The sequence below is a fragment of the Lytechinus variegatus genome, chromosome 3 (assembly GCF_018143015.1).
Source record: "Lytechinus variegatus isolate NC3 chromosome 3, Lvar_3.0, whole genome shotgun sequence".
NCBI lineage: Eukaryota > Metazoa > Echinodermata > Echinoidea > Temnopleuroida > Toxopneustidae > Lytechinus > Lytechinus variegatus.
Window position 1 is genome coordinate 43,896,762 of NC_054742.1, and position 17,058 is coordinate 43,913,819.

Consider the following 17,058-nt stretch of genomic DNA (forward strand, 5'->3'; position numbering starts at 1 on the left):
AATTACATAATAAAAAAAAAAACAATGTCCGGTAATAAAAGAGAGAGAGAATATTTGTCTAATTTGAATTTTCAATACAGGAAAGCAGATTGCTCAATAAATTTTTGAATTGATCAAAATCTTCACTTCATAAAAAGCCAGCTTTGCGTATATGAGCCCTTATGTATATACTGAATACATTTGAGAATGGTGTTTGGATACCATTAACAAGTTATTACTAAAGGTAAAGAATTGTGTGTTATTTCCAGTACAAAATGTTCCCATGCTTGTGACATATTGAAACCACAAACACATGGGAATTGAGTGCAGAAAGGGTCCTTTTTTAATATCAAATGATACCACCCCCCCCCCTTAAATCCCTGGTCAAAATGAAAATGTCAAGTTCATTAATACACACTCCATTTCTATAGCTTTATTCACACCTTTTCATATCTTCAGCGTATCTATGTGCATTGACATCTTCAAATATAAAAATGAGTACCCAAATCTCTGTTCTCTACCTTCTGTGTCACATGAGTTGCTTGGTTGATCCTTGACGGTTCCATAACACTTGCTCCGGCGACAATTGCTCCGCTTCAAATTCCGCACCTTAATGGAATGACCAACTTCAACCCTCGATTTAATACTAAACCTTATCCCAAACCTAACCCTACACCTACATACATGTAAAACCGTACTGCAGCGCTAACCCAATATCTTAACGAAATAAAGCCCGGAGCAACTGTCGCCAGAGCAAATGTTGTGCCATCTCCCTTACAGTTTGAGTGTTGGTTTACATATCCATTCGTAATTAACCAATACTTTGCATGACACCACCCTGATGGGTAAAACATCATCTACTGTACATAGTACTTTATTTATACTTAATTACCAACCCATAAAATGTATCAACTCAAAATCCAACCCCACCCAAAAAAAAAGGGGGGAACGCCTCTAGCAGTCTTGCCTGCATTACGCAATTCGATATAGCGGTAGTGCTGACTTTGAAAACAGCTATTGAACAATTATTCACAAAAAAAACATTAATATGATAATAATGACCCAAAATGACTTTTGACCATGATCATGTGATCTAAGATGTGTGCAAAACAATCACCTATACTTGATTACCCTTATGAACTAGATCCATAAACTTTTAAGTTTAAAGTTACGATGCCAAATCAACAAATAACCCCAACATGACCAAAGTTCATTGACCGTAAATAACCAAAGTTCACTGAACGTAAATGACCTTTGACCTTGGTCATGTGACCTCAAACTTGCACAGGATGTTCAGTGATACTTGATTACTCTTTATGTTTTTAAGTTTTATGACCTAGATCCATAAACTTTGAAAGTTATGATGGAAATTCAACAAATACCCCCAACATCGCCAAAGTTCTTGACCTTTAATGACCTTTAATCTTGGTCATGTGACCTGAAACTTGCACAGGATGTTCAATAATACTTGATTACTCAAATTTAGTTTTATGAACTAGCTCCATGAAAATTTTAAAGTTACAATGGAAATTCAACAAATACTCCAAATATGCCCAAAGTTCATTGACCCTAAATGACCTTTGACCTTGGTAATGTGACCTGAAATTCAGGAAGGATGTTCAGTAATACTTCATTATCCTGATGTGTAAGTTTCATGAACTAGGTCCAAATACTTTCTGAGTTATGACATTTCAAAAATTAACCTTAGAAAAAAAATTGATATTGATTCCCCCCAAATGGTCTAAGTTCATTGACCCTGATTACCTATATGACCTTTGACCTCAGTCATGTAACCTAAGACCAAGGCAGGATGTTCAGTAATATTTTATTACCCTTATGTTTAAGCATCATGAGAAAGGTCCATATATACTTTCTAAGTTATGTCATTTCAAAACCTTAACCTAAGGTTAAGATTTGATGTTGACGTCGCTGCTGTCATCAGTAAAGCAGCACCTATAGTATCGCTCTGCTTTGCAGGTGAGACAAAAAATTCATAATGAAAATTCTTAACACAATCCAAACTATAAAAAAAAATTCAGCAACCATCCACGCACCATAAATCTTTTAAAGTAATTCAACTAAATCAATGACCCAATCAACCACCCAACAAAATGAAAGAATAAATAAATCAAATTAGAATCAATAAATACATAATTTTTTGGGGAAAAGGGAGAAAATACATCCAAGCACCTTAACCTACATGTATTCCCTCCAACCCTTGAACCAACCCCACTGCTGAAACACTAGTAAACCAAATATTTTATACCAACTCGGCAAACTCATTATGACACATCAGGGGTGATCATTTGTGGAAATGAAATACTTCAATAATAAACGTAGTGCATTGAATTGCAAACTTTTTAGATAGAACAAATGAAAAAAAATCCTTACTTTCCCCTTTTCAACCAATTTTTTTTTCACAACTTCCATATTTTTTTCTATAAGTATTTTTAAAAATGAATCTTGATATGATTTAATGATTTAATTGCCTATAATTTTTTAACAATGTATTCTAATTATCGACATGCAATGCAAACAGAATGTATGAACTATCTGCTGGTGGTATGAAAAGGAGTTGCTCTAATGAACAATATTACATTTCGCTGCAAGTGACCTTTACACAATTTTTGGCCATCCAACTCCCTCTCCTACCATTACTGAGTTTATACTGCAATTAGGTGAAAATGCAAAGCAATATAAAGCATGAACAAGCAGAAAGTGAAACAGAAATCAGTTGTGCATATATTGCTTATGTTCATGTAAATGTTTTTACATGCAAGATTCATCTCTTAAAGAGTGAAAATTAAAGGTCAAGTAGAACCCAACAAGTTGATAATAGGTAGAGAAATATCAAGCAAACAAAGCACTGGAAAATTAATTGAAATTGGATGTAAAATACGTACATGTTTAAGTTTCATTTGTTTTCACAAAACAGTTATGCACATCAAAAAATGTCACACACACTATTTCTTTTTAAATCTCATTATTTGAAATATCAATTTTCATAACTTTCATAGAAACTCTTGATAGTGGTTGATGTTCCACCAGATTTTATATTATTAGATGAAAAATGGTTTGCTTGAAATGTAGATCATTAAATTCAAACATATACAACTGTAGTTTGTTTCATTCTCAGCACATTCAAATGTTTGAAAATAAGTAAAAAACTTAAATCATTTTACATCCAACTTGGATCATGACAATTTTTCGGTGCTATACCTGCTTGATTTTCTCTATTTATTTCATTCAACTTTTCAGTGTGATGTACTAGACCTTGAAAATATCAAACTGCCAGGTAGATGGACATAAACAAAACATGCACATACAGGTTTAACACAAACAAGTTAAGACAAACTCTTTCTAAGTGTTTTTTTTTATTTGGATTGAACACCCCTTTTGGATGTTTTTTTTTCCTTCTTAATTTGCTACTAATATAAATGCTCTCAAGTTCAACAAACAGACATACAATGGATTAAAGCACCAAAATGAACAGAATAAAACCTGAAAACAAATAGGTCTAAATAAAAAGATTCTTGTAACGAGTAGGTAAAGAGAAAGGACACTTACAAGCTGGCTTGATTTCATGTTGCTAAACATACTGATAGAAAAGAAAAGGATATAAAAACATTACCAAATGTATCTTGTGTTCATAGTAAAAGTTTGGGCTTTCATAACCTTATCAAAAACCATCAATCTGGGAAAAGGATCCAGTAAAGTTGAAACTTAACGAAAGCTTACAATCTACCAAAAAATACTACATAATGAATCTTGAATTTTGCTAATATATTTCTGCGCAAAAAAAATAGTTCTATTCTTTTCTTCAAACTACTGAGCGAACTTCAGTTCATATCACTGATTTAATTTTATTGGGATGGGGATGAATACTATTTTTGTTTCCTTCAAAGGTTGGCTAGTAGCACATTTGACAGTTCCTAAACCAAGAACACAATACTGATATCCTCAACATGATTCTGAATAAACTGTGAACCAAAATTTATCAAGTTCTACAGTTTTGAGGTATATACTATTCTGTGTTAAAAATAATGTCATGCAAAGTATTATGTAAGATAATGCATGGACCTTACACAAAAAAAACTTAAATCATGCATTATTTTAGCATCTGTTAGTAAAATTACAATGAAAGTGAGAGTGAATACATAAAGGCGTACACTACAGAAAATTCAATGCTGATATTAGGGGGAAAAACACTATTTTACACAGATACGGCAATGAAAGCAGTTTGTGATATATGAAAACACTGATTACAGAATATAAAGTTGTTTGAACCATAATTGTCATACTTTGTAGAGTGTGCATTGGTCTTTGTGATAAATATGATGGACATCACCCTCACACATGTAAGTAGAAGATAATTATTGTTTGAAGTGATAAAGTCAAGAGTCTTATGTAGAGAAGTTAATTCAAGGAAATTTAATAAATATTGGAAATGCATTTGTAATTACTTTTCAATCAAATGGCAGTTGTTCCCTTCCAAAATAATTTGTTCAAATTTGTTTACCCTCAAGTAACAAAAAATAATAAACAAAAGAGAAGGAATGATGGAATATAGAACTGAATGATTCATATCAAAGCAAAATAGAGAAAGAACTGGATAAGAGAGAGGGAGAGAGAAAGAAAAAAATATTGTATTTAGCAATTAGATAGCATGGGACAACTATTATTACATAATGGATTTGATCTGCTGTCATCTTCTAAGGGGCTAACAATAAAAAATGCTCCAAGAATATACCTTACAAAGGAAAATACATAGATTACTGTTATATTTTTCTATGAAATCTGCCCGTGTTTTGATTTTATCCCATGAAGACAGGAGAAACAAAACAAGGATAAAGGAAACCATTAAAACAGTCCCAGAGCAGGAATAAAAATAAGAAAAATTTGAAATACGTTGAAAACTGAAAATATAAAAATCAACTAAGTTTTACAAACAGGAAGGTCACAACAATTCAACTAATGGGGAAAAAAATCCACAACTAGGCCCGTTGATAAAAGTAGTTCCTGTTCATTTATTTTGATTTTTTAAAGGCACATGCAACAATTATCTTGATAGGCCATTGCCATTTAGTACTTTTTTCAAAGATATTTAATTATGGAGCCAAGATCAACGCCTCTTTGAGAAGAAGAAAAATACAGGACAACCAACTTATTATCATGTCATTGATGTACTTCACTGATACTGTGTACATTTCTGTGTACTGTGTACATGAGGAAGTTGCAGACCAATTTTCATGTACATGTATGCAGAACTGAATCTTTTTTTTAAAGGTGGATCAAATTACTTCCTGAAGGGACTAAAGGCAACATTTCTAAAACCTTTGTCATGTTTTTCTCTATGTCTTTGTTTTATAACCATATCAGTTTACAAAGCACTTGAAAAAAAGCATATCAAGGTATGTGTGTTCATAATACTATGTCCATGGAATAAAAATAAGGTGATTAAATTGTCTTGATGCCAATGATTAAAGTAGTAAAGGGATGCAATATTTTTTATGTGTAGTTAATAGCCGAGAGGTTGAAATGGTCAAAATATCACAAAAGAGGGACTTCACACCTTTAATCATATTACAACTTTCTTCTCAATTTTCCTTTTTAAAATTATAACTGAGAAATTTACACATTATCATTAAAAAATATCCTTTTTTATATGTAAACAGAAAAATGGAAATTATCCAAACCATGTAAACTTAAAACCAAAACAGGAGTACATTAATCATGTTAAATGTTTGCAGATCTACGTAAAGAAAAGAAAGAAAGGCAAATATTTGATCCCTTGGGAGTTAATTGCTTATTAATTACACAACACTGATACACAGAAAAGACAGGGTAGCTAATTTTCAGAAAATAATAGATAGAAATGACACACAAGTGCAATGGGGTGGAATTGAATGAAAACATGTACAGAAATTGAATATGAAAGAAGATCTTTTGTATTCTCTACACGCAGTGTTTATAAAACAGAAATGACTTAATTAGATTTTAAAATATCATGCAACTAATAATTACTCTTTATCTATTTTTTTAATGTGCAATATCTAGATCAAATTTTCATGAAATTCACCTATAGATGGCTGTGGTTTTGTACATAAACTGTACATATGCATTAATAAGACGGTCAACTATCCAATTACCAGCTAGGGGCCAATGAATGTGTTGAATTCTAAGTATTTCTCTGTACTTGTCAATGAATGAATGCACTGCATGATTGAAAGCACCACATAAATTTGATTTTGCCCAAGGTGGAATATTTCATTTAACTTGAGATGAATCACATGTGAACTTGTACTTCACTTTGTTTTTACTATATAGCATGCTCAATAATACCATCTGACAGCATCAATGGAAACAAGTGAGAAGTTACTGAAACATATTAAAGGTCACACATTTTGAATGTGATAGGAAAGAAGACTCCTCAAATAAGATGTCATAACTAGTTAGATCTTGTGAACAGTGACATTTGCATGGTAAACAAGTCATATGTGCTTTCACATCCATCTCATAAGAAATACCTGGTATTTTCTCATTTGGAATTCTACCCTGATCAAAAGATACCACTTATTCAGCCAATATCAAAGTAATTCCCTGAAAGCATAAACAAATTGGTAGGAACCTTTTGAAATTGCAGTGTGAAAGCAATTTACAATATTGATGTATTAAAAGCAAGGCGAGAAGAATGCACATCTTTAGCTTTTCAGGCAGGTACGAATGCACATTATTATTGGATATTCCAAAGCCTGAACAAATACTTCTAATTTACAGGTACTTTTGTAATTGGATGGGTGTGAAGCACCATTTGCGTCAGCACGTCATCAGTTGCAGGTACATGAGCCATACATGATCATTATACCAAGGTAAAGCTTCATATGACAAATGCTTGTGTATTACACTTGAGTTTGAGGCCTTGGGGTTAATTGATAGACTAAGAGGCATTCGTGCATAAGTTCACATCTGTCATCATACACGTTAGTTAGTAGTACACAAACCATAGCAGAAACGACTTGCCTATACTGAATGAGTTCTTTTTTTAAACATGCCGAAGCTACGGGATGCAAAACACACAACATTGAAACTCATTTTGCACATGCTAACACAGTTCGGTAGTGCTAAGATTATGTCAGTAAACCCCCAAAACCATATCACATGACCATCCCGTAGTTTATAAAAAACTATATCTCTTTTTGGCATCTCAAGTTCTAAAAAATATCCACAGATCCAAATGTTCAATGAGGAGAGAATTGAGTTTGAGTGACAACTTCACAAGCCCGTAGCCAGGGGGGTTCAGCGATTCAATCAAACCCCCTAAAATTTTCTTAAGCAAGAAAAAATGGGAAGAAATGGAGAAGAGAAAAAAGGGATTGAACCCCCTAATTGGAGACCCTGGCTACGGGCCTGCTCCATGGCAAAGAAAAAATATATATATAACTAGGGAGCAAGTCATGACACAAGATGAATGATTACCTCTCGTATCCATTAAAATGGAGCTCATTCCACCATCTGCAATTCAAAAATCAGTTCATTCCAGAACAAATAATCAAGAAGTAGTCATTTATGCAAGAAATAAACATGCCTTATTACAGATAATTGCTAGCTTTCATTGTGTAATTCAAAGAAAATGAATGAAATGCAGTATGGTTGGTCCAATGGTACTGCTAAGAACTACTTCATTTTGTTGCTGTTTTTAATGTAAAAAGGTGTAAATTCCAGACTTCTGAACTACATTGTATATAAAAGCAAATTGCTAACCATAAAACCATTAAATTTGTATTTTCCTCACCTTAATTTGTTTTCAAGCATTTAATTAATCATTAAATTTCAGACTAGACTTTAACCAAATTTGACCAGCGGGTTAGAAAATAGACGGGCCTTTAATACATTCATAGGAAAATAAATGTACAACTTTGATTTTAAAAGCATCATAGATTTTACAATGTAGTTTCGACATAGAAAAAAGCCTTGTAGATAAAGGTGATTGATATAGCCGTACTGCTACTTTGTTACACTAATTTTGAGGATTATCTAAAATCTATAAGCAGGATGGCAGTATATAAATGTGATGTTTAATTGTGCTGAATTTCTTTGTACCTGTGAAAATTAATTCTTGAGATTTCACAAGTGGGATCCATCACCTAATATGAAGGGAAGACTTCTGAAATCAAAAGAATACATAACTTGGAGCATAAATGGTCTGGAAAATAAGCTCTGCATGTGCTTGGTTAATAGCAATAAAGTTATGTACAATTTTTCAGATCTATGATTAGGCATGCAAGTTCCAAGAGTGCAAAGAAAATGTTAAATATACAAATGATACATACATGTACATGGAGGGGTCTACTTCTCGACAAATATGGTAACAAAAATAACCTGTCTGCTTGTATCCAATAGAGCCAGGTAGAAAAGGGTAAAGTTCTCTGGTTATTGGCAAGCACAAGGGTTCAGAATGATTAAATTACATTTGTCAAGAAATCAACAAATATATTTTGAGGTGAATGTTGGGTGACCTAAGAACTACATTTCAACATCCCCAGCGCCACTACCCCCAACCATGAATCTGTCCTGGCGGGTGTTTCATAAAGCTGTTCATGGGATACAAATGACTTTACGACCGACTGGTGATCCCTTCTTGTGCTATGTGATATCCCTATGTATTTGAGTTATGACCTAAGAACATGTTCCAGTCGTGCGTAAAGTCGTTCATAACTTTACGAACAGCTTTATGAAACACCCATCTGGGCGCCGTAACACAAAGGTTAGCGATTAATCGCTAAATGAAATGACCAATCAAGATCCTTGTTGCATGCGCAATTTGCTAAGTAGACTGACTATGAACCAATCAGAACTATTCTTTGAAATTAGCGATCAATCGCAAACCTTTGTGTTACGGGACCCAGGAGATGGAAACCTGGACCCTGTGGCATGAAGTTCTCTTAAAGTAATTTTGCCATTCAATAGTAAGTAGTACTTAACTACCAGGCCAACAACTAATTGCAATCAAGTATTTCATGGAAGTAACCACATGGATGGCAATATTACCATAATACTAACTTTTCTGGAACATGGCCCAGGCAAAATCTGTCTGTCATTTAAACCTGCCACAGTATATAATACAATGCAACCCTTTTTTTTCGGATCCCAATTGGGTAGTGTGGTGTGCACCAGGCTTTAGATAACAAGAGTTTGTGACTCAAATTCTTTAAAGGAAATGATGTGCTGATGGAATCCAAGCTTTCTATCTTTCATTATACCTAAAAGCATCCCACTGGTATATGGCAGCCATGTTTTTACACCGCCTCCAGAAAATTTTACTTTCTAGAAACGACATCAAACTCTGATCAAGTTTGTCCTGGTAAAGTGAATGATTACAAGAAATTGAAAAGGGGCAACACGTTCCGTACAGGTACAGATTAATATAGTTGCAAAATTTGCAGTCTGTAAACATGTCTTTCTAGTAAACTATTTCGCTGTTCACAGACTGCGGTATAATATGTTCATTTTGTTCCACCTACGAGTTTGTTTCCTTTCCCCCGCATAATTTTGGGTACACAAAATAGGGCAGTTATAAATTAATATATCAAATTATTTTTTTTATTTATGTAAAATACATCCAATTAAGGTATTGAGCATGGAAGTCATACTACAATATAATCCCAGATAACACCGCCTATGAAATTAGAATGCAGTCTCAATCAAAGCATTATATTCGTGTTTTTTTGGGGGGGGCAATATTGTTTCTGTTAATGAACAGTGAAAGCAGAAAACGTTGCAAAGGTTATTGTGTGAAGCTACAGATTTATGAAGAGTTATAATCAAACAACCATGTAAGGACAAAACAAATGTATTGTAAATACTCCATATGAACCAGGCAAACAAAGCACTAGTGATACAGATACAAGCAAGAGCAAACAAAATAAGAGGAAAGAATCAGAGAAGTTTCAGTTGAGTTTTGTGTATTGAATGTCCTTCCTATTAAAGCATGCTCAGTTTCAAAGTTTGTCCAATGCAGCTTTCTAGAGTAAAGTTTTAATTCTGAAATCGGTTTCAGGCTCCCAGCATGTCAGGAATGTTTGGTAATTTTTGCAATTTGAGGACTTCATATTTAATACATAACATTCATTGTACTGTACATGTATATCATTTAACTTAAACAACCTAAATCAAATGATTGGTCATAAGATAATGGTGTGTAATTCACATTATCCCCCATTATCCTCATGCTCAGTCATGAAAAGGCATTTTCCAAACAATGTTTTTTTTAAGTACAAGTGTTAGAAAGGCAGTGGATATAAAACATGTACATGTTTGCAACTTAATAAGTAGTGGGTTTGATATGATTGACATGTACTGTGAATGGGTATGTCTGAATGTAACACCTTAATGTAAGTTACATTTGTTGAACACAATCAGAGATTAATGATGATACATAGATGAAGTCAAGCAGCACATGAAAAGAAAGGAGGAAATCACCATTGTGAAAATAAAGTATATTCTAGAAAATAAATAGATTACATGTACATGTATGGCTGCATTCAAATATACAAATAAATTTTAGTCAACAAAATTGTGCCCCCCAAAAAACATTCTAGTATGAAACAAACTACACCATGTTGATTTTTCTCTCACGATCAGAAATATTCACATATGTTTGCAAACCTAGAAACTTTTTTTTTATTTATTTTTGGTTTCTGTTTTTTGTTGTTGACTTTTCTTTCTTTTTTTGTCTTCTCGATTTCAATATTTTTTTAATTTGCTGCGCAATACATGAAAATGTGTATAAATGATACATGCAATTATCAAATAGTGCAAACAAACAGTTAAACTATGCAATTTCAGAAAACAAGTTTCCATACAATGTACATACATGTATAAACAATATTGTAAATGTCTACTGTCACCTGCAATACACTGATTGACAGACATTACTGTTTATATGCAGGGAGGGGGCGACTTATTACCGATCAATTGTTTATGAAACTTTTTTTAGAACACAAACACCATAAGTTAAAGTAATTACGGTGGATTCAAAATGAGCTACCAATGCTCCATGGGTATTTTTGTCATCATGAACACGGGATGAAGAAAGCCTTCCCTCCCTAAATACTCCAACCCCATCAACACGAAAATGAAAGACAAGTTCAAATAAAACTCAAATTAATTTATCACATTTAGAAGTGATTGAGCAGTAAATCCCATTCATACAAACTTGAAAAAAAAGCTAGAGCTGATACATTTTCAGTTATCCCTATAACCAAATGTGCAAAAATTCTGCTACTCTAGTTGCTACCAGTACTTGCTTCGTGTTGTATACATTGCGTATAGTGGATAAGTCTTTTATTTGATCATCAAACTGCTATTTTTAAAATTTGAATGAAATATTTTTTTTATTACTGAACAATGCATACCTTTATGTGTGTGTGTGCCTAATTCTTACAAACATTACATTCTAGTGTGACATGTATGCTTGGGTATGAACACTTGTAATCCTAAAAGCAGATTTCCCATCAATTTGCATTGTAAGGGGAATATTTTCAAAAACTTGAAAATCAGAATAATAAAGAGGAATATTTCAAAACGTTAATTTATTTACATTTTTCTCTGATTCATGTAATTTTCATGTTTGACCAAGATAAGAAATCCTGGCATTTTTTTCAAGTATATAGTGTGCAAAAATACATATTTTCTTCTCATTACGATCTTATTCTGTCTATTAGTTTTTTTAATGTATCATTCTTTGATGAACATAAATTAAATTTACATTTTTTCTAAATCTTCTCATTGATAACATTTGCATTTATGTACATGTACTACCAAAACTGTAATCCCATTATATTAAAACATGCATTTTCATGAACATTGCTCATAATAATGTACCATTTATAATTCTGCTGAATTATGTGCATGTAGGGATATGAAGGAAACATGAATTCGTAACAGAAAGATATGTTTACTTAAGAAATTATTCATTTGAAAATCAAAAGGTATCTGAAATCTGCCTGAATTTCCCGAAATATTTTAATTTCATAAAATGGAAGAGCTTACATGTATGAAAGGCAAAATGCAAAAAAAAAAACATACGAACAATGAACCATGATGATGGATGATGTTATAAATAATTCATGAACCACATACTCAAATTAGTAATTAGTACACACACTAACTTCTTTTGTTGCACACAAATTTTTAACTCCCTAGAGCATTATATTGTTAGTGACTGATATATGTGATCAACTGGTGAAATATTAACCTGTTTGAACAAAACAGAAAGGGGAGACAAAATGAGAATAAAGTAAGTAAGCTGGGATAATAACAGTTACTTTTTTTTAAAACAAAAGATCATATTTTTCTTGTAATACACATCGTTTGTTTTGAATTCAATTCACACAAATTGCCATTAGATATGTTGAAGAATCATTCATTATTTTCATACGAGTACATTTGGAATCTTCACATGATGCATTTCAATATGCTATTACTTCAGTCAACTGATGAATAAATGCAACCTTTTATTAGTTCAGGCTTTAAAGAGGCTACATAAATTGTAGGTTTACTTAGACTGCAAATAGCAGGGATGGCTATGCCTATGATAATAATCTCTCTTAATTGACTTCAAACCCCACCACCTTCCCTCATAAAAACACAGAGAAAACAAAATAGATAGAATATACACCAAATCATATCAATAAATTAATAAAGACAAAAATAAAAAATCAATAATTATTTAATAAAGATAGAAATAAGAAATCAACAATATCATTCGATACAAATGATGTATGTAATGTAAATTTGGAACAGAGGAGTAGGTGGACCAAAAAATTACAAAAATACATACACACGCACAATCTCTTGACACATACACACAAAATAGAGTTATAAAAGAAACACACAGGATGCAATATGAATACATGTAGATCAACAACCAATTTCTGAAAGCTAACAGGTGCAACACAAAATTAATTTGAGGTTTGGAATAAGATTTTTTTCTAAAATGCTTTGAATATATGAAAGTGAAACACCCTTTCCTAAAAATCTCTCTGAATTCTCTTGGTCTTATAAAACAATGATGAACTGTCCCCACACAAAGTCACAAACACATGTATTTCTAGAGCTAAAAAGGAAGTTTGGGTGATCTAAACACATAAAATACTTTGCTGAGCATATCTCCAAATGGAGTGAATTGCTACAAGTACATGTGTAAAGTACCAGAAGGAGCTACATTTTTTACCATTTCCTGGGTTATAAAAAATAGTGTTGAGTCACTCATAAAACTGGTGTACCCGATAGTAAAATGCAATGCAATACATCGGAAGTAAATAGAGCTAATATTGCTAAGAAAATGGTGTACAAAGAAAATAAACGAGGAAGGTGGGTAAAAGTGAAAAAATCACAAGCACATGGGCTATCAGAAAGTGACAAATCATTTTAAAAATATAGGATAAAGAAAAGGTGCAATGTTTATAGGCCCTAAATATTAATAAAATGATTAAATGAAACAAAAAGAGAAAGGTGGTGAAAATATAACAAATTAACGGAAGGGGGTCAATTCAAATTGCACTCTGTGACTCTGATTTCTGCATATTAACCATTCCTAACATTCCATATAAATATGGACCCGCACAAGATAACACAGAGTATTTAGACTGGGTTTCATATTCTCAAAAGGTTGATCAATTTTGCTCGATCTAGACAAAAGGAAACAAATCAAAAGTATCTGCTTCCAAAAGATGCAATCACCTTGACAGCAAAATCTCAAGTAATGCCTTGTAGAAAATTGCTTTTTTATGTTCACTCAAAAAAAAAAGAGTAAAAACAGAAAAGACCTGGACCATTGCTCCATGTTTAGACCAAAGGGAGGAGGGTTTGGAATCATATATTTTGTTACTTTTAATGATTTTTCATTCAAGAGACTGCCAAACGCACCAAATAATCATAAGAGTACAATGATAGCTTTTTTATGTAGTATTGGGCAATTTCTTTACTCATCAACCTTTATGAGTGAAGATCTAGAAACCTTGCGTGAGAGCAGATCAGGGAGCAAGAGAAGATAGATTTTACAAGAAAAAGATATTAGCATGGTCCACACCGTACAAAATAAATAGCATATGAAAGCCATTTTCAAGTATTAGTAAGGAAATATGGTAATAATATTATGAGTAATACGAAATGGGATGATCAATAATTCTTTACACAAATGTTTGATTAACTCTAAACATCTTCATAATTGACATAAACCTGAATATTCATTAATTTCATCCGATTGAATGGAAATATGGGACTTCTTCTCTCACACTGTCTTCCTACAATACATGAAGCAATAAAGCATAATTGCAGTCGACTGGGAATTTTTTGACCAGATATACTGTTCGCCTCGCACAATACATCTACCATCTATCCACTGCTTTCCACACATTCATATTAGATACCAAAGGAATGCAACTAAGCTGAAGGAATGGGAACAAAGAATGTCTGCCCTGCATAACTCCAGACGAGAGACTTATCGCAGGATTCAACTACAAGAACATATGTAATGCAATGTATTTCCCCAAACACAAGAGATCGTACACATACCTTCATCTAGCTGCAATCACTTCCTTTTGAAAAGCCCAAGCTCGAGGGTTTTGCGATGCAATATATTTGGGAGAAGCTGGTACTACTCGCATGCTACCGTGCATAGGATAGCTTCAGCCGATTTCTTAGCTGCGCTTAGCTTAGGCTAGCAATCAATACATCAATTTCACTTTCAGGTCATCATCATTTCATCTCTGAGCTCAATGCAGCTGGGATCAAGTCAGGATGAAGTGTGGGGAGAGTACTGTGCAGAGAATGCAGTTCACACATAACAAATGAAAAGGCAGATGAGGTCAGAGAGCGTGGTGGATGAAGCCTATGGTATACTGTCATATACACACAAGACACAGATGTCCATTACACACACATACTGCTACACTCCTGCATTCATCAAACAAACCCGTACGTAAACTCACGCCACAAGAAATCATGATATGTGTGACTAGAATGCAAATGATTAACAAATCATTGTGATTACAAAGAAATAATCATGTAAAAAGATAAAATCAATTGAATTAACTTTTGAAATCTACAATGATTATGAGCTAAATTAAGACAAGGAGAGAGGAAGAGAGAGGAGGAGAAAGGAAGAGAGAGAGGGAGGAGAAGGAAAGACTGATTGGATTTGAGTCAGATACTCAAAGGGCTTCAGAAAATTATGATACTGGGAGAATAGATGATACCACATTCCACGTTAACTGAGACTTCAAATGATTTTACAATCTTTACTTTTAAAAATATAAAAACTGATGTATCTCGTTTACCAATCCAATTTTAATATCTAAAACTGAAAATAAAAGAAAGATGTGCACAATAGCCAAGACAGAAAGGAAACTATAAGCCTATATTACATTTTTTTGTGTATCACTTACATAGAGGCCTATCAGGTATATACTCAAGTGCAAATCACATCCCTCGACCAGTTCATATTTTAAATCAGGAATATTGGTTAAATAATGAAATAAATTGTACTATAATGTATACATGAATGTTTTAGTTTTTGATACAGGAAAGACCAGATACCATACACACTGTAGGCCACATACTTGACAAACATCTAATCTAATTACATGCAGTACAGTGTCTGGGAATGATGGTAACACCAATGAATTCTAAAAATTGCCTTTAAATCAATGCAGTATTGTAGTCTGATATACATGTACATGTATCCCTACAATAGGCCAATGCAATTGTGATGTGGCATTGAAAATTAATTACTGTGATGAAAAGAAGGTATCCAAGCAACGAGAGAGAGAGAGAGAGCAGCAGCAGAAATGAAATCTTGATAATTGTGTAATATACAGTAGTAGATGAAAAAAATCAAAATAGGAAGTGAATGGGATGATTTATTCATAAATCAGTGGCACAGGCCATAAAGGCATATTAAGATTTTTTTTTTCTTGAATAAAAAATCAAGATTTCTATTTTTTTAAGCGTGTAAGTTGTATTTCCATGTTTTCCAGTATTTACATCCTCTGGTTCCCGGGGCAAAGACCATATTCCCCCCCCCCCCCCATCAAAACAACAGTGTGCCTACATTTTCTTTACAATGTACATGTAGTGTTAGACATATTGTTAAGAGACCTCCATGTATTAAGTGATAGAAATTTGAAGATAAAAATAGAGCAGCTCAGATAAGATTATCAAATCAAAATTGATATATGGTACATAAGAGGTTGAAACAAGTAAGGTTTAGTAAGCTGATTTAAATGAATCTGAAGCAAATTTAAGAAAAATAAATAAGTACAGGACATGTGTTCATGTATGTAAATCTTAACAGAAATACCAGAGAAAGAAAGACTATATGATTTTTTTTTCAAAGTGCAGCTTCTGCCTCATTAGATATACTATAAGCAAACATTTCCTTTAACATTGTAATTCCTCTTTGATATACGGTACTATGAGTATGAATACATACACAAAAAAATTCTATACTATAACTTTTACCAGGAAAATATACCAGAGTTGGGGACAGAGGGGGGGGGGGGTAGAAAAGGCATGATGGTGTATTTTGAGTTTCTCATCAAAATGTTGAGCTTTACATTGCAACATTTAGTTTAGAACATCTTTTAAAGAGAATGATGCATTCAGCATTGTATCAACTACCAATATGATTAAATTTAGTGGTGGAAAACAACTTTTTGAAAGTACAGGTTTACATAATATCCACTGTTTTTCTTTTTCTCAGACACCAGGTTTCAGTGCAAAGATATATTATAAGAACTTGAAAATGTACCTGAAGAGCATCACCACTGCTTCAATTGAAAAGGGAGTTAGTGGCCAGAATTCCATGTACCAGATGAGTTTTTTTTAACCTCAGTGAATGCATGTTATACAAATCATATCCTCTAAGATTTTCCACAGCAAAATCCAGTGAGAGATCTATATAATGTACACATATTCAATATCACTCCTTCAAGAAGTCAAGAACTTTTGTATTCTAGTTCTTTATCCATCCACCTGAATATGATTACAGTATACATGCCACAGAATATTTATCAA

At 33.0% G+C, this 17,058-nt stretch overlaps 1 protein-coding gene across 1 annotated transcript in view; it reads right to left on the minus strand.

Moving 5' to 3' along the window:
• LOC121411112 overlaps nt 1-15,456 on the minus strand; it is a 32,752-nt gene extending 17,296 nt beyond the window's left edge. Inside the window, 3 exon segments of the mRNA XM_041603638.1 lie at nt 7,456-7,491; nt 8,080-8,143; nt 14,557-15,456. Coding sequence (XP_041459572.1) covers nt 7,456-7,483 — 28 coding nt within the window. The 5' untranslated portion in view covers nt 7,484-7,491; nt 8,080-8,143; nt 14,557-15,456.
• Between the last annotated feature and the right edge of the window lie 1,602 nt (nt 15,457-17,058).